Below are 21,909 nucleotides of genomic sequence, written 5' to 3'. Positions count from 1 at the left end.
CTTCCGAATCTTACAGCTAAGCGTGAAGTAAATCAGTTCTCGGTTCATACCCTCCAAGACAGGCATCGGCAATGCCAGGAGCATCAGTAAAGTGATGGTCACAGCACACGTTTACAGGAGGTGAATGGAGGGTGAAGGCTGAGGGAGGGGTTACTGCATATCTGGGCGTTGTTCTGAATGTCCCCCCAGAGACAAAATACGTGTATAGCGGGGCTAAGCAGGTGATGACGTTTTTTCCCAAGCAGGAAATCTAGCTCCTTCCTGCAGCACCGTATATAACGTAAGAGTCTTTTGCTTTTAGTCTTTGACTGTGAAAAACTAACACCAAGCTTTGCCAGAGAGTACTGTGAATGCAGTGGGCCATATAGTCATGTCTAAGAGAGGTGGTCTCACCGTCAGAGGGGTGTGTTACAGCCGTGGCGTTGCGCACAGGAAAGGAAGTGGGCTCTGGTTCTGCTGGCTCCCCCATGAAGGAGTCCTCCGCGAGTTCCTGGAGCTCTATGTGGTTTAGCTGAAAGAATCATAATTACAGACTGTTAATTTCCCAAGGCTCTGAAATGTTGAGATCCATGGATCAAGCCCAACAGCGTCATAAAGAGAATAAGTTTTCTTGTGACTCTAATCCTTTAGAATACCGAATTTACAACATAAAAATAACTTCAGAACCGCACGGGTGGATTTCAGCTGTGTGGATGTCAGCTGTGCCACTGCTCAAACAGAGTGGGATTCATGAGGTGACTAAATGACGTGTTCTCATGAGGTGCACCTTAATGGGCAAACAGATTTAACTTATTTCCTCGGGTGACATCACTTAGACAAATAATACAACAGGTAAAGAGCACAGAACCCACAGTTCCTTAGGCTGAAATGCATTTTCCTCTTATAGCCTCCTCTCAGGAATAAATTAAATATGAGCGTGTCAGTTATACCCAGAGTTACAGTGACTCATGTAGAACTGCAGAACATGGTTCTCTATTGGAGTGAATATTGGAAAAGAAGAAAGAGCTAGAAAGTAATGCTTAGAAGACCAATGGAAGAACAATAATATGATACATAATGGGAGGGGAAAAAGAAAAGAAAATTGACAGTCAGAAGATAGAGCAGCCTGTTGGTAGTACTGCAGAGCTCAGTCCGTGGTTGTTGCGTGGCCTGACCATAGCCCCCTGCCTGGCAGTGCAGCAGTCTATCACCCAAAAAGGTACCTGACTGTGGTCAAAATTGTTCATACCCTCCTCTATACACCCAAACTGTGAACGAGAGGGATGGCTGGCCCGAATGAACGGTTGGGCCATTGACTCCTTCAGGGTTATGAGAGATGAGAAGTTCTGAGAAAAGAACTAGAGCTGGCTCCTGTACCTTGTCCTCCAGCTCCAGTATTTGATTGTGCTGCCTGTCGAGTTGCACATGCTGGTCCTCTACGATTTTGAGAAGTTGCTTGATGTGGTTGTCCTGCTCCTCCACGAAAGCCTGAGGACAGGGAAGGAGAGAGGAGGATTGCAGTTAGAAGCAGCAGGTAACCTTCGCAGTGGCACTGCTTCCTCATCATGGGGTCAGTTTTGAGAGGCACAAACCATTGAACATTGCCTGTCCTTTTCCAGAGGGTGGCCTGCTTTGCCTCTGAAGGTCCATTTTTCTGGGACAAGCTAACTGGCAGCTTCATAGGGTAGTAGCTTAGGATTGGGGAGATCTGGATCCATCTTTCTGCTTTGTATCAAACATGCAGTATTTTCTCACACAACTTGCTTACTGGTTTTATGCAAAATACAGTTAATATATTTTTTTTCTTAAGAAACCTTATACCCACCTAAATACTTGCATGTATTGGCAATAACACTTACAAGGTTCTTTGCTCCTGGGGGTCACATGGGCACTACAGATGTTGCTCTTCAAAGGATTAAGCTTCCTGGTTTTATACTGATAGGCAGTTCCTAATGCATTGATTTGTAATGAGATGATGACATACCAACCTGTGGGCTTGGCAGTCACATCATTTTCCCGATAGCAAAAATTTTTTATTGTTATTATTACAGAATTTCTGACAACTGGTTTGCAAACAGATGGTGAAAATGATACAGAGCCTCATAATTTCTCAGTTTTCTCACTGATTTCACTGGGGAATTTGACTGCAAAATAAATGATATGTCAGATTAAGGTACTGATTCTTTAACGATTATTGCAGAGATTTATTTCTGAGCATACACAGTTAGTACTACAGTGAAGAGGAAGGGAAAACGTGAGCTTCTGTTGCCCAGCTACTAATAAGAGTATTACGGTTCAGCTTTGTGTGTCAGGACTTTTCCAAGACTACTTACTTTGAGTGAAGAAATGTCTTCTGTCCCTTGCGTAGAAGGCTGGATAATGGCCAGTTTAGTGACTTTGTCTTCCAGTCCCCATACTTTCTCTTGAAGCTGGATTTTGTTTTGGATGAGGTCTTCAATCTTTGAATTCATCTCCTGAGAGAGGTTCTTGATCTCTTCATTGTTGATTTGCAGCCTGGCCGTAGTTTGTCTGAGTTGTTCCTCCTCCTCTTTGATTTCACTGGTTTGCAGTGAGAGCTCATAAAAGGACCTATCAAAAATGTACAGTTTTTGAAAAATGTCATTCATCTGCCCCTTTGTCTTATGGACAAAGTCTTTAAGACCGTGCCCAAGCTGGAGGAGTCCGTTGGCTAAGATTCGTACATCATCTAGCATGGCAAATCTTGATTTCGTCTCAGGAGATGCAGCAGAGTCAAAGGAGGAATAATCCTTCTCAGCTCTAGCTGAAAGAGCAAGTGGGGCAACAAATAGAAAGACTAGAATGATTTTCATGTTTTCTGCTCCTGATACTCTTGGGTTGTTCAGGATGCAGAGACTTTTCCTACCAACAGCTTTTGCTGTGTGAATGGTCAGGACTGAAGAATTTGGTCTGTTTATACTCCTCTTCATTTTAGAAGGGGCAGAGCAACGAGTTGATCATTAAACTGTGTGTATCTGAATGAATGTAACCTCTCCCAAATGCAGTTTGCTGTCTGGGAGGTGATACTGAGACACAGGCACGTTGCTGATTAAACTGGTTCTGAACTTTTCCATCTGCCAGACCTTCTGTTCTAAAATGTTGTTGATGACATAGTGCTTTTCAGACAACATTTTTTAATAGATTAATTTTGGCTCATAATCTTGATAAGGGCCTGAATGGCTCCTTGTTTGTGTTGTATGATTCCTTTTACTGCCTCAGGCATATGAAAGGGTTTACCGTACTTAGGAGCACTGGACGCTGTATTTCAGGTTGTGCAGCGTCTTGGTAAGCTATGGAAGGGTAAAATATTCCCAGATGATTCACACAGCTTGATTCTCATCTTGTGCTATTTTCTGATGTAACTCATTGTGCTGCAGTGGATTTACTTGTCATCTAGTTCAGATTAAGTGAGAAAGAGAGAATTAGGTCCAGAGATTGCCTGGATGTGATTCTACTATGTTAAGGTTTGTGCAGTAATTTACACCATATAAAACTTATTTTTTAAGAGCTGCTTTCCGGAGGTGGGTGAGATAAATAATACCTCGCTTACATTTCTCACCTTACCATTCTTTTACTGTTTAAGATTCACACTACATAAAGCACGTCTACAAGAACTCTGAAATAAATGTCCTGCAGTGGGTCTTTGTGTGGAACCTGTATGTTTTTTGAGTAGCATTGTAGTATGAATAACAGGTACTTTTCTTTCTGGAATCACTCATAGCAATCCAAGAAATCAGTCTATGCATAATATAGTCTGTACTTTGGAGGGTTTTCAGGTCTTTGCTAGATTGTTTTATGTGTAGAAATTCTTTCCCTGGACTTGATGTTGTTCATGTACAGACATAACTTGTATGGTATGAAGCATCAATAGAAGAATTGTTTTAAAAATGGAGTTGTTATCTCCTATGTTGAATTTCCTGTGTGTTGGAGGGTTGATAATATGCAGGTAACCTCACCACCCGTAATTAGGTAATGTGGAAGTATTTTAGATCATTTTGTACCAGTTTGATTTGGATCAGACTTATGGGATTACCTGCAGTAAGTATAGAGAAACAGCCATAGCAGGTAGATCATCAGGCCTGGCAGCGAGGGAAGTGGGGATTCATTCAAAGAGAGTCTGCTGACATGGAGTGGAAGCACAGGTAGGAATTATCCTCAAATACAAACAAAAATCGCTATTCCATACCAGAAAGCAGTACTGTATTTTCACAACCCAAAGGTGCAGTTCTGTCCTGTAAAAAACCACCCAGGAGTTTCTTGTCTTGCAGGATGTCCCATTGCAGCAGGCAGTCTTGAAGGTCTTCATCCTTGTACACCGCTGAGACCCAGTATCGAGAATTGCCTTGTGGGGAACAAACCCATAAAGGCAAAGGGATAAGCCAGATTTTCCTTTTTCTACTGTATTTAAGGTATTTGTGAGTTCACAGCATCATGAAGGTTGTGACCAGTCAGGAATTGTCTCTCAAGCACAATTGTAAAACAAAGCAGCGAAGTAGTGATTTAAAAATCCCTGAACACTGAGAGTTCTGAGGATTCTGGCCTGAGGTCTCAGCTCTGACTGCACTGGTCAAAGAGTTCTTACAAAAGGGCTTTCTCAGCTTTGTTTTAAATAGTTTTGAATTCTTCCTAACCCCATCACCCCCAAAAATCCTGGCTTAGTCTTCAGAAAAATACAGGATGCTATTGAAGAAATAGCAAATGACCAAGCAACCGGAAGTGAGACATTTTACCAGGTTTCTACAGCTTGAGCAGCTCCTGCATGTCACCATGCACTGCCTGTTCCCGTGCTGTTCCTGTGCTACGGGAGGTTGCTTTTGCCAAGGCACTGCTCAGACATGACACTACCCTTTAGAAAGGTTTGTTTTCCAAAGGGGAAAGGCACTCAAAATGCTCCGATGTCAAATATTAAAAAAGGACAAGTAGCCACTAGGCATGTTTCCATATTAATGCCAGTGCCAGTAAAGTCAGGCAGTGATAAGCTCCTTACAAAATCCCTCCCTTATATGTCACAACAGTCAATAAGCAAAGCAGGGCACAGGAAAGCAGTGGGGAGAAAACCTTCTGGTATGCTGAAACCGTGAGATTCAGGGGCTGTGAAACCCTAAAGGGGAATCCTGCCTCTGAGAGCTGTTAGCTCAGTCAGGAAAAGATGTATGTAACAAACATGATCCTGAAGATCTCTCCTGCACCTGGTGACCCTGGTTAAATGGGCTTTAAATGATTTTTATAGTAGGAATAAAGCAAAGGAAAAGGTCTCTGGGTTTTACTGAAAAGGGACATTTTCAGAATAATTAGATGTTCCTTCTAAGAGTTAGGATCAGCTCTTAATGTTTTAATACCTTTATGAAGGGTTTTGCAAAGTGGCTGCAATCACATTACATAAATATTTAGAGGAGTGCCTGGTGCCATTATTTCCATGGCTTGGGAAGCCTTTGCACTTTAGCAATTCATTTTATGGATGTAAAAGTACTTTTGAGATCTGTTTGAGATAATAGTACAAGCTTTGCATACATTTTGCATAGCATTTTCATAAAAGCTCCAGACACAAGTCCTTGGGTTTAAAGCTTCTGTCTGAAACTTTTATTGATAGAAATCTGTGAATAGCATCTTCAAGAAGTAGCTGTTCCCTGGAACCGTAAGGTGTAGTGGTCCTTCTGTTTGATCAGTGTATGCCTAGCATGGTTGTTGTTGGTGTTGCAGTGTTATTTTCATGGTCAATCCCTTCTCCTCTCTTTATCCCTTCTACAGAGTATTGAACACTGTGATATGGGACATTGCCATGATGTCTGGCCCACCAGAAAGTTGCTCTCCTCTGCCTTCCCACTGCTTGTGTATATTCCAGGGCTGGGGCTGTCCTCTCTTTATTCCTGAAGGCTCTATTCAGTGCCATGCCACTTACTTTGCCTTGGAAAGCCAAGCAACTTTGATGCCCATCATCTCACCCATGCAGTGAGGCAGCTTCACTTTGCACTCAAGTCTTGTTTCACTTTTTTCAGAGGATGGTGGTTATGCCTCTGGTGTTCTACAAAGTCTACTGGGTCCTGGTATTTCATAGAATGGTTTGGGTTGGAAGACACCTTAAAGATCATCTAGTTCCACCCCCCTGCCATGGGCAGGGACACTTTCCACTTGACCAGGTTGCTCCAAGCCCCATCCAGGCTGGCCTTGAGCACTGCCAGGGATGGGGCAGCCACAACCTCTCTGGGTGACCTGGGCCAGGGTCTGTCCACCCTCACAGGGAAAAATTTCTTCCTTACATCTAATCTAAATCTGCCCTCTTTCTGTTTTAAACCATTATCCCTCATCCTATCACTACACAAATAATAAGATGACAACTTGAGATATAATGATTGAAAAGAACAAGAGTAACAGAGGAAAAACTGAAGTCAGCCTCCCAGGGTGGCTGTCGGACAGGGGCATCGGTTCCTTCAGGAGATTCGTATCAGTTTTTCAGCCGTCAGTCTCTTTCCGTGGCTTCTGTAACTGTGCTTATGGTAGACAGGAAGATCTACAGCTTTTACCTCTGTAGGATCAGGTAAAATAGGATTTTTCATTCGGGGTCACACTGTGATTTGCAGGCTGGGGAATTTTTTCCCTTCTCTATATGTGAATTTTCCACAAAAGGACGATGCCTGGAGAGAAGCTGCCTGAGCAAGAGCAAGCACCCAGCTTTCCCCTGTCTTACTGTGAGATCTGTGCATCTGAACTTTGCTAAGCAACATGAGCTTCTTCCTAACGCGACGCAGGATGACTGTCCTCTGAGCCTTTCCCGTGACAAGGGCTTGAAAGGCAGTGGGCGGGGGAACAACCTGCAGGTTTCCTCCAGTGCTCGTGGTTATGAATGTAACTAAAGCCCTGCCTGACTTGGAACATCAGCAGTAACATCTGCTTGTAGGTCTCTAGCATTCTCTTTCTAGAGTGGCATCATACTGGTGAAATGTCTCCGTTGCTCCTGGCAGGAGAGGTGGTAGGAGAACTGCAGTCTTGGTTTAAACTCATCTCTGCTATTTGACATAAATCAGTCCTAAGTGTAAAGCTGTCTTTAATACAGGGATCCTGTAGCCTGGCTTCACAAACACATTAAATCCTTCTCTTAAGCGCTAATACTACTTAATAAAAGTTTTATGAGCAATGTACATTTTAGACTAAATTTTCATATCCATTTTCATTTTGAAAAGAACATCAAGAAGCAAATGTATTCATGCCAGAACAAAGTAATTTAGTAGTGCCACAAAAAAGGCACAGTCCCCTCTGAAATAGTAAGAGAGCGTTGATTAGGCAAAGCGACCAGTGGGGATGGGATTCAGGAACTTAATTCACCATGAAGGACTTGAAAGGGAAGAAATTCCCCCATGCCAGCTAAGCATATTCCTCTGCCTGGGGGGGGTGACGAAGAGCCTGGCTTCCTGATGCTGCCCCATGTCACCTTCTGGAGCTGTACACCTGGGCTGCTCTGTGTAGGGGCTGACCTGGAGGAGGCACCTTTTTCCTCAGAGCTTAGGACCAGCATGAGGCAGTGGCCGAGCAGATGGCAGTATGCTTGGGTCTCAGGGAGTTGCCGTCAGAACTGAATCCTTGGATGGGATTCATTTGCCAAAATGTTGATGTCTAGGGTGATGTCAGAGACCCCAGGGCAGCCCAGCCTCTCCTCCTGGGGAGTGACCCAGTGCTAACCCAGTGCAGGCATTTTGGGTACCCATGGCATCTGAAAAGATAGCAGGTGCCTTCATCGAGCACCAAGTTACTGTCCTCCTGAGGGTCAAAAAGAGCCTTTTTGTTTTCAACCTACTGTTGCCAGCGCTCTGTAGTGGATGTTTTCTTGTGCTTAAAATGTTCTCCTGCTGTGCTCCTTGCTGCGGTTTTCTGTGCCCATCTGTTGTCTCTTGTCTCTCTGGGATGAGGAGCAGTTGGAAACTATTACAAATTGTGTTCTGATTCACTGACTAGTTCCCAGAGGGGGACAGAGGGGAAAGGAACCTCTTTCTCCCCTTCCCTTACAAGCCAGGGCTTGGTACAGAATTGATTGCTCCAATGTCTGGGCAAAATGCAACGTGCCAGTCTTCTACCCCTGGCAGAAGCAAGGCAGCAACGTGAACCTCTCACCTAACCACTGGGCTGCTGCGTAGCCTATGCTGAGCATCCCTCTCGGTCCCTCTTGTTGGAGCCATAGGAGCCAAGGTGTCCGAGGGGGAATGATGCTGGCCTGGTGGGCAGGGCTGTGTGGGAGATGGAAAGGGGATTTCCAGGCTGTCTTTTAAAGGGTGTATCATATTTCATACACTTTTACTTGTCTGGGGGCAAAAGAAGTTCTATTTCCTTTGAATAACTGAGTTTATTGGGTGGAATGGTTCAGGGGCTGTTGTCTTTTTCGTCTTTAAAGGAGACTTTCACAGGTATAAATTACTTGCTGAAAGGGCAGGCAGGGGCTTGTGGTGGGCAGTTTTGCTAACGTTATGTGAATGCAGCTTACGTTTGGTTGGCAGGCACTTGCAGGGCTAAGCAGATCGAAAATATTGCTGGATTTTGTTGCTGTTTAAAGTAATCATAGACTTGGAGAAATGGAACTGGAATGGGCCTCCAAAATGTGCTGCCCCTCCCCCCCCCGTGACGATTGAGTCTGTTTATAAACCAATCTGAACAAGCATCTGCCACACTGGTCCTCAGAAGGTACTGGAAAAGGGATATTTCACACCCTTTCCAGGCAGTTTGTTCTGCTGCTGCTAAACTAAATGTTTTCCCTCATATCTAACCTCAATCTCCTGTGCTGCAATTTTGGTCCCTTACATCCTGTCACATTCCCTGGGAATGTGATGATCATTTTACTCGATCTTCACAGCAGTTCTTTAGATACCTGGGAGTGTTGTCTCTACCTCTGGCCCCAGGCATTCCCTCAGAACTAACCTTTTCTGGGTTAGCCTGGCCATCGCCGCTGCTTTCAGGAGCTCCTGGATGTCCTTGCTTCTCAGGTGTGAGTTCTAGTTGATCCCCATCCTCACCAACGTGCGGTCTTCAGGCGTGCAGTTGGAGACACCGTTCCATCAGAGTCATTGCAAGGATTGAATATCTGAAGCTTCAGATACCCATTTAGTTTAATCCATTTTTGAAGGAGAGGTGTGACCTGAAGTCATCGTTATGTAAGGAGATTTAGAAAAAGGGAAAGAAGAAAGAGAAAAAGGACAGGTCATAGTAAAGAATGTATTTAACAGGAACCAGCCACTCTGTGTTGAACAAATAAACACTTCTTAGTGCCTTTCTAGTCTTATGTTTTCCTTCCACTTGAACTTCTTAGATTGTAGGATCACTGGTAAATTTTTAGCTGTGTTTTTCAAGTACCCTTATAAACAGGAACTATCTCAAAATACCATGGCAGTTAAAAATGTTGACTTTTGATGTCTAAAATAAGGGGTCGTTATCAAATTGTTGGTAAGGGTGTGCCCTTACGTTGGAGAGAAAACCGTCTGGCTAAGGGAAAATGTTAAACCCTTCTCTTTGACTGTGGGTTATCTGTAGAGCTTTATATAATAAAGTTGTCCCACAGAGATGCTCAGTGGATGCCTCTGTCTCTTGCAGGAATCTCCTCTATGTCTATCCTCAGAGCCTTAACTTCGCCAATCGCCAAGGATCCGCCCGGAATATCACTGTCAAAGTCCAGTTCATGTATGGAGAGGACCCAAGCAATGCTATGCCGGTGAGGAACGTACTTTGTGCTCCCTGTGAACGCTGCACAGCCATAAGGCAGGGTACACCTTGCAGTGATAAAATCCCTCTGTTAAAGAAAACCTCGCCGAAATATGTTTGAGAGCAACAAGTCCAGAGGAATATAAAATTATAGCATTTCAGAACCCAGAGTGCAACTATACAGAATTCTTAAAATAGCAACGTAGTAGCTGGTATTTTAACTCGAGATGTTTGCAGTGGACAATGTTGTGTTTGAAATAGCATCTTTGCTTACATGCCAAAAAATTAAAGGTGATAGTTATACTTGTGTTTGGGGCCAGAAGTCATCAGCACATGGCTGAAGATCTGCGCAAGGCCGGTCACACTCATCAGTTCTTACAGCCATATCCGTGTGCTTGTGTGACTGGGATTATTGAAATTGTGAACAGTGAGTAAAACAGTGATTAAATAGATAGTGATTAAGTAAAATGTTGCATGTGAGTGAAGGAGCACATAACAAGTGGACATAACTACGTAGCTGCACAGACTCGTGAAAGGAGCTGTAAATGTCTCTGGCATTATGGAACAAAGTTTTGGCACAATTTGATAGAGGGATTTCTGTGGGCTTTTTTCCTTTTTGCAGGTCATCTTTGGCAAGTCCAGCTGTCCTGAGTTTTCCAAAGAGGCGTATACAGCTGTAGTGTACCACAACAGTTAAACCACACGACAGCTCGCGAAAGCATGTGGCCCCATATGGATAGTCTGCTTCCACCCAAAGGAAGCTTTTCCAGTGTGAAAGTAGAGTAACTCAGTGTTAATTATTTAGTTGAAGACTCTCTGGACAGCACTCGCAACAACTACAGTGTCAGTCGATGCTGTCTAATATTAGAGTTTGGTGGTGGCTAGGAGCCAGGGGCTTTCTTTGCTCCGGTACAAATCAGCATTGTGTCAGGGGCTGTGATCCTGCGCACGCAGCCTAGCTCAGCAGGTGCTGCACGTGCAAGCTTCAAGCTAGTACTCGTGAAGATTTACTTTACAAACTCATGTTAGCATGCGCCTTGTTATTTTGCTGGAGCCTTTTAGACTTCAGCTACAGTCTGGAAAATAATTTCCTTGCCAGCTGGGTTAATGAGTGCTGATTCTGGCCATACCGTGTTGATCGTCTTTGTAGTTGTACCGGGGAGGGATGGTGGTCAGAAAGTGAAGCTTTAAACCCTTGGGATAGTCCATATACTTCCTGTCCTCCAAGATACCTTGACTCAAAGGATTTGGTCTCAAACATAAGATAATAAACCACACTGTTTGTATTGGTGACTCAGTTGAGGGTCTGGTCTCTGCACAGATCGCCTGATTTTCACGAGGAAATCAAGATTAAGCTTCCAGCCACTTTAACCGACCACCACCACCTGCTTTTTACTTTCTACCACGTTAGCTGCCAACAAAAACAAAACACTCCCCTGGAGACTCCAGTCGGGTACACCGTGAGTGTCTTTCAGTTGTTCTGTTTTCAGCACAGGATATATTTGTAATGCAGTTGTTCACCAGTTCTTTAGCATCCCTGTCAACTCATACACCATTGTAGAACTTGAGAATTTGACAGTCAGGCCTGCAAAGTTCAAGAAAGCCTTAAGAAGTGTGTGTTTCTGTTTATTCTTTTGTGAATTCCTTCTCCTTAAAGTGGATACCGATGCTTCAAAACGGACGGTTAAAGACTGGTCAGTTCTGCTTACCTGTTTCGTTGGAAAAACCACCACAGGCTTATTCAGTGCTTTCTCCAGAGGTGAGTTGTTCTTCACACTGAAAATCACTTCAGTTAAAAAGTGAAAGAATGTATGTGTACATACACGTATGTGCATGTGGATTTTTATATCTTAGGTTCTTTATTCCCTCAATACTGTCAAGTTTAGGTGGGGGGAGGTCTGTGTTCGTTTGGGGGCATGTGTGTGTGACCAACAGTAAAATGAAAGAAATGGCTGTGGTGATTAGAAGTGCCAGAGCTCGGCTTTCCATCACATCCTCGCTTGTCTTCTGCTAACCTGCAGGTTCCACTCCCTGGGATGAAGTGGGTTGATAACCACAAAGGCGTTTTCAACGTGGAAGTTGTAGCTGTTTCATCCCTCCACACTCAGGTAATAAGAGCAGTCATTGTAATAAAAAGAGTTTGATAGTCTTTTGGCAGTCGTTAACTTAGTTGAAGCACTGTCAGAGTTGGTGCTGTGGAGAGTGTAATAATTACTTGTAGTGGAATTGCAGTCTCATTTCCAGTTCTGAGCCAGCAGACCTGTTACTCCACATTCTGCTGTGAGTATCTTTGAGAAGTTCTGCTTAAAAATATGAGCAGTTTGGGCTTTATTCACAGGCGGTGAATGGCCAGCAGTGTTTTCCAGCCTTGGAGTGTTGTGTTTAATACAATAGATCTAATGTACTGTCCAGGCATATGACGTTTTCTTGTTTTCCCTTTTCCCATCTGCCTCTTTTGTTTCTCCATGTGTTTTTCATCTGTCTTTCCTTGATCTGAAAGACAGTCATTTTGACTGATGAGCTTTTGTTTTATTCATTCCCAGTATGTCATTTGATGTTTTTTGAGTATTTTACTTGTGTTGTAAATGATTTTATGATTTTAGTACATTTTTGTCTGTTTTTCTAAGAATACGCAGTCTGTGGTCCTCTTGTTTTGCCCTGATAAATCAGATGACGTTCGGCAGTTCAGTTGAATTAGACATATGGGCAGAGCTCTGAAAGATCTTGAGATTCTGCTAATTTTGTAAGATTAAACAGTCAGATAGAAGAATGAGGTAGAGAATCCATCCATGAGATACAAACCCATAGAAAGTGGAGTTACTTTTGGAGCTTCTTGCTGATCATTGTTTTTGCTTGTGTGTAGGACCCTTATCTTGACAAGTTCTTTGCACTTGTCCATGCTCTGGATGAGCACATGTTCCCTGTGCGAATAGGAGACATGAGAATTATGGAAAACAACTTGGAAAATGAACTGAAGAGCAGCATTTCAGCTCTAAATTCTTCTCAACTGGAGCCGGTAGTGCGATTTCTTCATCTCCTGCTTGACAAACTGATTCTTCTGGTAGTAAGACCTCCTGTCATTGCAGGCCAAATAGGTATTATATTTAAGTTTTATAGAAAGTTACATAGCTAAGTGTGACACTGCCAGTTTTATCATATTTATGTGGAAATGAAAAAGTCCATTTTTATGCTCTATTTTAGTGCCACTAATATAGCATGTATCTTCAAAATAAAACGTGCTGGCATCCAGGTCACTGGTGATACACACAGGAGCAGTGTGTAACACAGAGGTTTTCAAAAATGGCTAGTGGTGTCCACACTGAGACACCAGAAAGGGGCCTGGCTTTCATGGGTTGGATGCTCAGCGTTTTCTCAGTACTGGAGGCTGTTAAGGTGTCTCCATACTGACATTCGGAAGCTAAGAACGTCAGCCTTACTAGTTTCCTTGGAAAATCTTGAAGTAGGTAAGACAAGAAGATACGGATGCTGTATGTTTCTCTAGCATCTGTGGATCTGATACTGTCAGCGTGGATAATCCCTCCTTTTGCTCCCTGTTACGGGATATGCTCTGGCAGTACAAAAAATCTCAGGTGGAAGTCAGGATTAAAACCTTTGTATTTAAAAGAGCAGTTGGGATATTTCGTAGAAAACTTGAATTTGGATGTGATGGAATATAGGTATCTAAGGCTGCTTAGATAAGCAGCCTTAAAAAAGTATCATACTGGGGAAGAATATTGCGTGAAGTTTTTGTTGTACTTTTAGCTCCCTCACTCTTTAAGTGTTCTGTATTGATTTAGTTTGTAAGGAACATTGAGAACGTTAGTGTCTAGTTGTTAAAAACCCAAGATCTACCCTCTCCAGCTGCTTCCTCTCTAATTTGCTTTGAATATCTACCTCAGTCCACGTGTAGATTTCTGTACTCATTTTTTAGAATAGATTTTTTTCCAAAACAGAATGGAATTGTTCTTTTTGATGCAGTTTCTGTTTTGACTGAGGTTTAAATGGAAGGAATAATTGACTGAGAGAAGTAAGATAATTATCCATAGGATATTATCCATCAATTAAACAAGGACTTGATCTTGTTACCATTGCAGTTGATGACCATAGTTGGGCTGATTCCAGAAATCAGGCCTAAATTGGTTTAATTTGTTATTAATAAAAGTGGAAGCTTATCTCTGCAACACCTGTCTTCCTGTCAAGCTGTTTATTAGACCTAGTTCAAATACCAGGCTCAGTTTCTCATGAGAAATGCTTGCTGTACTCCAAATAAGCCTCACCGTTTATCCTTTAGAATGTGGACAAAATGCACATTTAGGATTTGCTCCTGGGTACTGCTGCAGTCTAAAACAAACTCCTTGCTTCCTACTTTCAGTTAATCTGGGCCAAGCATCTTTTGAAGCGATGGCATCTATCATGAACAGACTTCACAAGAACTTGGATGGAAACCAGGACCAGCATGGCAGAAACAGCCTTCTTGCATCCTATATTTATTATGTTTTTCGCCTACCAAATACCTATCCCAACTCACCGTCACCAGGTAGCCCTTTAACAAACTGTGACGTGAAATAAAATGAAAGGCAAGCAGAAATTGCTTGCCGGCAGCTGCCCCTGAGCTCCAGCTGCACGGCTGGTTCCCTGCCAAGCCCTGTTATTAACTCTCCCTCTCATCCAGTGTAGCCATTTACAAGATGGGTTTAATTACAGTTAGCCATGTCAGAGATTTAAAACTGTTTGACTATCTTAAATAACAGTTTCACCACTAGTTTTGTTTTCTGTGGCAAGCAGGCAGATGTGGTTCTCTCTTGGCCTGTTCTGCTTCACAGTCTCCTTCGCTAGTACTTTTGGACTTTGATCGGGTTCCAGCAAAAGTTGATAGCTGATAGTAAAGGAGTGTGAAATTCTTGAAAACACGTGTCTAGGTTCAGGAGAGAAACAAATTAATTCCACCCCTGCTGAGAACAAGGGATATATGTGCACAGGGGAAGAGTTGGTGTGAATGACTGCCACAGAAAACTAGACTTTGGAAGGAGTGTTGTGCAGAGCACTTGCTTCATGTGTGGAGTAGAACTCTGAGGGGGGTTGTGAAGGTTGTGTACTCGAAATCGTGCCCAGTTCTCTGGTGGTTATTGAGTTTGAGGTCTGTCAGGTAAAAGGTAAAGACATACCTCACCCTGGCTGCCTAAATCCGTAGGGAGCTTCCTGCTTCCCACAGATCAGTGGATAAATTAGCTTTTTAATCCCATCCCTCTCTCCCTGCTGCTTGCCGTGGAGAACCAGGCAGAGGAAGGCATAGAGGAGATTTCCTGACAGGCCAGATCTCCGGGTTATTCAGAGGGGTTGCTGCATCAGGCTGGTGTAAAGCAGCGTGGGATCAAGGCTCCGACTGATGGTCTAACAGGATGTCCCTTCGTACACCACTGTAGGTCCCGGTGGCTTAGGGGGATCAGTGCATTATGCCACCATGGCTCGATCTGCTGTCCGACCGGCAAGCCTTAACTTGAACCGTTCACGGAGCCTCAGCAACAGCAACCCAGACATATCTGGGACCCCTACCTCGCCGGACGATGAAGTTCGCTCGATCATTGGCAGTAAGGTATGTGTGTGCTGCTGAGAGTCTTACAGGAACTCCAGTGTCCTTTATTTAATCTTTAAAGAAATAACAGGGAAGTTTTTGTGATTTTTTTTTTTTTTTTTTTTTTTTTTTTTTTTTTTTTTTTTTTTTTTTTCTCCTGTGCAAAATAAGTCCTTACTAATCGCCCCTTCTCAGGCGTTTTCTGGCAGTTGCTGGTAACACTTCTGAAACTCCACTCCTTGAAAACAGTAGCTAATCTCTCTGACTTGTTGGGACCATCCTGGCAGTGTTACTTGCACCAGCATGGTGGCTAGGGGCAAGAGTCCTTCTGGACTTGTCTTCCCAAGACTAGCAGGACGAGAATGGTTTTGCTGCCTCACTTTTCACGTGGCCAGCAGCCGTATTCTCTGACCAGCTCTGTTATGTCTCCCCAGACTTTGCATCCCCTCCCTTGCTGCCCTGTGATCCCACTTTTACCTCCCAAACCAAACCTCTCTCTTCTTGCCTGCATTTAGCACTAATGGCTGCTCAGGTGCTTTCTCTGCTGCTTAAGTCCAGAGCAGGTTATCTTGCACACAGCAGGAGTATTTCTGGTCCCTGCATGGACCAGAGAGGATTTTGGGTGGTTAGTGAGTGAGGAGCCATGGTCCAGCCAGCTGAGCTGCGGTGTGGGTTTATGGTGTGCTAACTCTGCACCCAGAGACTCCCCCCACCTAAAAGTGACTTCCCAGTGTGGGCACGTTAGTGCAAAGCATCTGGCATGGTCTTACTTTGGCCCTTAATGGCTCGCATATGCACATCCTGCAGAAGGGCCTGTCCCTCTCTGTGACTTCTGAGGATGCAGGACTGCTCCACTCCCAATTTGAGCACTTCAGTTTTGTGCCTAGAATAGGTGGGATGAGGCAGGGCAAATCTGCTGTGTTGGTAGTTCCCTGTCCTGAGAGGACTGCCTTAGCTAGTTTGGGGTTCTCTTGTTTTAATCTTCGAACTGTGATAATTTACACAAAGATGAGATGCTTTTCTGCCTGTGACCCTTCACTATCCCAGCAGAGACAAATTCCTGAGCCCTTTCAGAGGGCTGCTACATTTGAACCTTTGGAAGATTAATAAAGGTTAATAAAGCCATCAGCCTGACCAGACAGCCTTGGCCCTGGTTCGTCCTGGGTTTTATAAGAGCAAGAAAAACAGTTTCAGAAAGAGGTTACCAATTTTAAAAGAATACCAACATAATTTGCTGACCAAATAAGAGGCGGAAGAAGTGTGGGTAGGCAAATCTTATTTCTTACATCAAAGTTTGTACTTAGAAGTCTTAAAATATTTTAAAGGCCACTTCAGTATCTTGCTAATTAAACAACCCTGACCTTTTGTGAAATGCCATAGGCAGTAATGAGCATATGGAATTCACGCAGGCCATCAGAAGTTTAACACGTGCTGGCCTAGTGAATAGTGTCACAATACAAAATGAAGAGATATTTTCTTCTAAAGATGTACTCCAGGTGGTAAAGAAAATCCTATTCTGTGAATAATTGTTGAGGGAAAAGTTTCTCTTAGGGTAATCTGAGCATCAGAAATTAAGCTCAGTCCGACTATACAGACTTCTGGTTGAATATCATTATTTCTGCTTGTCAACAGACAAAAGTAAGACACTTTTTGAGACTTTGAAATGAGTAAAAGGGTGCAAAAGTTCCTCTTCTTTTTCTCCAAGTAATGGCTTAAGCACATATACACGAATAGAGAACCTGCATTTCAAATTAGAATCTGTTGTGGAAGGATGCTGCTTTAAAAAACCCAGAATCCTTTGTTGTTTGGTGGAAGTCTTGAGAGTCCAGTTCTGTGTCATTTTTTATTGTAAGATATCTGTAGGTTCAGTGAATATGCTTTAAGTCTCCCCTTTATCAGCCTCTTACTTAATTTTGGTAATTCAGGTAGTCATCCCCTTTCCGGGATTTGGAACTTCAGGGGAGGTTTTAGGTCTGTCACTTATTTTGCTTTCATTCTGTGAATTGAGGCCATGTAAGTTTTATTCCCTACTGAAGCAAATTTATTGTCTAACAAGGCCTATGATGAGATTTTACACTGTGATCTGCATAGGGGATAGCTCCATGGCTCGAATCCCAGGTTGCAACTCAATTGGGATGGATTTTTCTTTTGCCAAGAGAAATAACAAATAGGTTGTTAGAGCTTGGTGGACTTTGCAGCTGATGATAATCACTGTGGTGAAATGTGCTGCACCTTTGCTTCATGCGTTGGGAAAAAGCCCGAAGTTGATACAAAAGCTAGGGTGAAAGCTCTTGCTCAGGTGAGGTTGAAACCAACGTGTGGAATTTATAAGAAACTGCTGTTTGGTTGTGGCATTGCAAAATCACCTCCATTAGAGATGGTTCCTGGGACCCAGGGAAGTCCACTGCATCCTGCTGGATGGTCCTGACTTGGGAGCAGCCTGGTGACAAACATGTTTAAATTTTTCCTTTTCTTCTTTGTGGGTGTCTTGAGAGAAGGAGGGAGCAGAGAGGGAGAGGAGGGGTCCACAATAATTTCCCCCGTATGATCCATTACACGAATAGAATTTGGAGTACAGACTAGCTTGAGCTTCTAAAAAGCTCAAATATTTTGCTTGGCAAAGCAGGTTGGTTCCGGAAAAGGTATGCACTCTTTCCTCTCTTTGCCACACTGCCCAGAGAAAATTCCTGAGTGTCCATGTGAGATCCTGTTCACAGGGTTATTCTACTAACTCATGGATTTTTATTCCATGAATAGGAAAACTTGTGAGAGCTGACAGTTTTTCTCTTCAAAGTTTCTTGACATTTCTGAGTTGTAGACCTTATAAACTGTGGACTAACAAGCAGCCTACCCTAAGAGTGCTGGAAACCTCGGAGAGCATCCTTGGTGGCTTTCACATCTGGGTGCCAGGTTTCCTCTGTCACACTGTAAATGGAGGCTGGCTCCTTCAGCTGAAGCGAATGGGTTTAAACTGATGAAAGTAAGAGTGGGATTTTCCAGGAGGGGGATAGTTTTTGAAGGTCTGGCATCACAAATAGGACAGGTTGGACCAGAGCTGTTGACAGTATTAATGTGGTGTGTGTGTGATGAGATATGAAATAATCCTCTGGACTAAAATGTCTCAACAGACACCTGAGAATTCAGGCTGCTTTAGCAGTGCTAACTGATGATGTGTTTACAGTGTAGCCAGTTTGATTGCTTTTAAGGACTAAACTTTGACTACTGTATGGCATGCAACGTGTAATATTTCTTTCCTTTCCCAACTGCTTTCTATTACATGCCCAGGGTTTAGACCGCTCCAATTCCTGGGTAAACACTGGTGGTCCAAAAGCAGCCCCATGGGGATCCAACCCCAGCCCAAGTGCAGAGTCAACACAGGTGGTGTCTTCGGTAGAGGTTTTTCTGGCTTTGTTTTCCCCGATGTTTCCCTGTAGAATATCTTTCTTTCGGTGTATACTCTGGTTTTGGTGGTTTGGTTTTTTTTTTATTATTTATTTGTTCCCTGAAAACTTTGTTTTATTTTATAAATTAGCATCTTGTCCCCCACCACCTCACCACACTGCATGAAAAAACTCAAAATGCGTGAACGTGTCCCCTTCTTTCGTTTCAGTGGTTGCTGCTCTGTGAAATGTAAATGCTGTGACTGCTTTTCTTTTTTTCTTTTCTTTTCTCTCTCTCTGACACTAGTTTCAGCTTCAGGTGGAGCCCATTTCTAAGTGGGAACATTAATCACAGCTTCATAGTTTTGTCCATGTTTGCCATTTCTTTTGATGTTGTGAACCATTTTGCCATTTTCATCCAGCATTTAGTATTCATCATCAAGTAATACTTCATGACTGTTTGAGTGGAATATTGTTAAACCAAAATTGATTACCACATGTAAAATTCGCTTTTAAAACATGTAAATTTGAGTACTGGAGCCTGTGACTTGCTAGGGCCACTTGTATCTGTTCTGTGTTGCAAAGTATGAAAACTTTACAGCAGCTTCAGTCAGAGTTAATTTGTTTAGCCCCCATTGCCTGCTGCTTCCCACTGCATGGTAGCCATGAACGTACCTCTCAACTGTACCTCCTTGCAAGTTTGTCAGTCTTCCAGAAATCGTCAGTATGAGTTCGCTTGCACTCATGGCAAATTATTTCCATCAGAAACAGACCTTCAGCGATTTTCTCATTCCCTGTGCCAGTAGCAGCATTGCCATGGGGTACATCCCCACGCGCTTGGTCTCTGGTAGATTGAGAGGTATGGACTGAAATGACAAGTATTACCGCCTTGACGTATGCATGTTGATAAAATAGAATGGACAAAAGGTTTCATGCTTTGCAGCATTAAGTGTCTTTGTGCATAAGAACATGCAGTTATTTAATTAGCCTGTATGTCTTCAAACAGTAAAAAGTGTTTTGTTTAAACCAAACCTGTAAATGAATAAGAGTTTGAGAATGTGTAAAAAGGTGTAAAGAACAGTAAAAGGCTACAGTTGGAACAGTATGTTTGTGAACGTACGTTGTCCTTGAGCTGCAAAACCCATCCACGGCAAACTTTAATGTCCTGTCATCATTCATTCATCTCCACTCCGTAGGCTACGGATCGAAGTTGTAATCGTATGTCTTCGCACACTGAGACGTCAAGTTTCTTACAAACATTAACAGGACGATTACCAACTAAAAAGGTAGATTTCAGTGAAGACAATTGATATTTTGGGGCAGGGAGGTCAAGTCATTCTGAAAACATGATGCAATCTATTCTTTTATTTATAGCCTGATTTTTTCCGAGGTCCTTAGGAAGTGCTGTTGCTCAGCATCTCTGAACATCCAGACTGTAGCAAACGTGAAGTATTCTGGCAGGGCTGAATTGGGAAGAATCAAATGGACAGGAATAGCTTGTCTGATTTAATGTCTGTAGCGTTTGGAGCCAGTTTATTGCTGGCTTTCAGAAAATACGAATAGCACTGTCTAGGCATGTAAGCGATGCAAAATTATCCTGCATTAGATGGGCTGAACTTGGTTATATAGGTGTTGATCCAAAGCAACTTCAGAAAGTGAAGGGGTGTTATTTGAAAGCGCTCCCTGGTTGGAGACGAGATCCTACTAAACAGTGTCAGGAAAGACCAAATGCCTTACTTTTTGTGTAATGAAAATGTGATCACTGACACCGTCCGGGCTGTGGGCTGGTCCTCCCGAGAAAAGAATCAAAAAGCTGTTTCTTAGCCCCATGTTTCTTTCTTACTGTTTTAAGTCCTTTCTCACAGTAAATAGACACCTTTCTACAAATCGCTTTATATGTCCACTTTTTACTCCTTTTTCCTGCGAAAATCAGACCAGGCAGAAAGGTAGACTTTTAAACTAAACTAATTTGAGCACCAAACTTTTTTTTTGGGGGGGGGTGAGTGGGTGGGTGGAAAATTCGTTTGACACTTGAAATTCAGTTTTGAAGCAAGATGCTGTGAAACGTTTCTCACATCACGTATCGTAACATCATCCTTCATTGTTAGTTGGGGATTTCTTTGAGGGAAGCCACCACTGCTATCACGTTCCCAGTTATTTATTTTGCTTAACCTCATTGTTTGCCATATTTTCCATGGACCGTGCTGCCATTTCTCACGTGGACTGTTTTGTGAGCTGATCTTGAGGCTCGGGCTAACTCTGGCTTTGAATCTATGTAGCTTTTCCATGAAGAGCTGGCCTTACAGTGGGTTGTGTGCAGCGGGAGCGTGCGGGAGGCGGCCCTACAGCAGGCCTGGTTCTTCTTCGAGCTGATGGTGAGCAAACTGGAAACACCTGGCTTATTGTCACACAGTTCGTAGTTTAAACCACAGACAGCAATGACTGCAAGTGACCGTGTTGCAATTTATACTCCTGTAGGTGAAGAGCATGGTGCATCATTTGTATTTTGCTGACAAACTGGATGCACCAAGAAAGAATCGTTTCCCTGAGCGTTTCATGGATGATGTAACTGCTTTGGTCAGCACAATCGCTGGTGATATAGTCTCTCGGTTTCAGAAGGTAATGGCAAACAATTCAAGTGAGGCCCCGTCCAACCTCGGGCACCAGATCTCCTGCATGTTGTCTGCTGGTGCCTAGACCTAGGTTTGCTTGAGAACATACAGTGTGCTCTTCCCCATTTTCTCTCCTGTTTTCCTCCTCTCTAGGATACAGAAATGGTTGAAAGGCTCAACACCAGTCTTGCATTTTTCCTCAACGACTTGTTGTCTATCATGGACAGAGGATTTGTTTTTGTTCTTATTAAGACCTGCTACAAACAGGTGAATGCAGATAAATATTACGACCTAACTGTGAGTTGCAGCATAGCCTATTCGGTAACTTTCTTTGGTCAGACAGTAAAGTGTGGCCACAGAATTCTGCTTCTCAGATCTTTTTAGGGCAAGGAAGGCATTTGCAGAGGTGATTTAGAGTTTGTGCCTCTCCGATTACACTCTTAAATGTGAATTAGGAGTAACTCCCTTAAACGAATGGACATGCAGCAAAAAGGAAGAACTATTCCCCCTGCTCACTGTGGTCAGAGTATTGAATCAAAAATTAGTAGGAGGTTTTGTGAGGGAGCTTGGACTGTCATGGTTTGTCAGCGGGTCTCTCAAGGACACATTGAACATGTATGATCACATTGATCACCAAGCTCCCCTTTCATCCTTCTGAGGATGCAAGATC

General features: G+C 43.2%; 2 protein-coding genes across 2 annotated transcripts in view; one reads left to right on the top strand and one right to left on the bottom strand.

Annotated features, from left to right (window-relative positions):
- Positions 1 to 2,876, bottom strand: part of ANGPTL3 (angiopoietin-like 3) — an 8,577-nt gene extending 5,701 nt beyond the window's left edge. The window contains exons 1-3 of the mRNA XM_010137082.1: positions 2,313 to 2,876; positions 1,357 to 1,467; positions 394 to 511 (exon numbers count right to left, since the gene is read on the bottom strand). Of these exons, the coding sequence (XP_010135384.1) occupies positions 394 to 511; positions 1,357 to 1,467; positions 2,313 to 2,810 (727 nt within the window). The 5' untranslated portion in view covers positions 2,811 to 2,876. The remainder of the gene's footprint in view (positions 1 to 393; positions 512 to 1,356; positions 1,468 to 2,312) is intronic.
- The window catches only part of DOCK7 (dedicator of cytokinesis 7), a gene marked incomplete at its 5' end in the record, with an annotated part of 82,239 nt that overhangs the window by 26,234 nt on the left and 34,096 nt on the right, over positions 1 to 21,909 (top strand). Inside the window, 13 exons of the mRNA XM_010137083.1 lie at positions 9,568 to 9,685; positions 10,298 to 10,364; positions 10,993 to 11,135; positions 11,333 to 11,434; positions 11,697 to 11,783; positions 12,539 to 12,770; positions 14,048 to 14,212; positions 15,099 to 15,268; positions 18,533 to 18,625; positions 19,824 to 19,913; positions 20,907 to 21,002; positions 21,106 to 21,246; positions 21,393 to 21,506. Coding sequence (XP_010135385.1) covers positions 9,568 to 9,685; positions 10,298 to 10,364; positions 10,993 to 11,135; positions 11,333 to 11,434; positions 11,697 to 11,783; positions 12,539 to 12,770; positions 14,048 to 14,212; positions 15,099 to 15,268; positions 18,533 to 18,625; positions 19,824 to 19,913; positions 20,907 to 21,002; positions 21,106 to 21,246; positions 21,393 to 21,506 — 1,618 coding nt within the window. The remainder of the gene's footprint in view (positions 1 to 9,567; positions 9,686 to 10,297; positions 10,365 to 10,992; positions 11,136 to 11,332; positions 11,435 to 11,696; positions 11,784 to 12,538; positions 12,771 to 14,047; positions 14,213 to 15,098; positions 15,269 to 18,532; positions 18,626 to 19,823; positions 19,914 to 20,906; positions 21,003 to 21,105; positions 21,247 to 21,392; positions 21,507 to 21,909) is intronic.

This window comes from Buceros rhinoceros, unplaced genomic scaffold (genome assembly GCF_000710305.1).
Source record: "Buceros rhinoceros silvestris isolate BGI_N320 unplaced genomic scaffold, ASM71030v1 scaffold4165, whole genome shotgun sequence".
Lineage (NCBI taxonomy): Eukaryota > Metazoa > Chordata > Aves > Bucerotiformes > Bucerotidae > Buceros > Buceros rhinoceros.
Note: the sequence above shows the minus strand (reverse complement) of the source record. Positions and strands in the feature narration are given on the sequence as shown.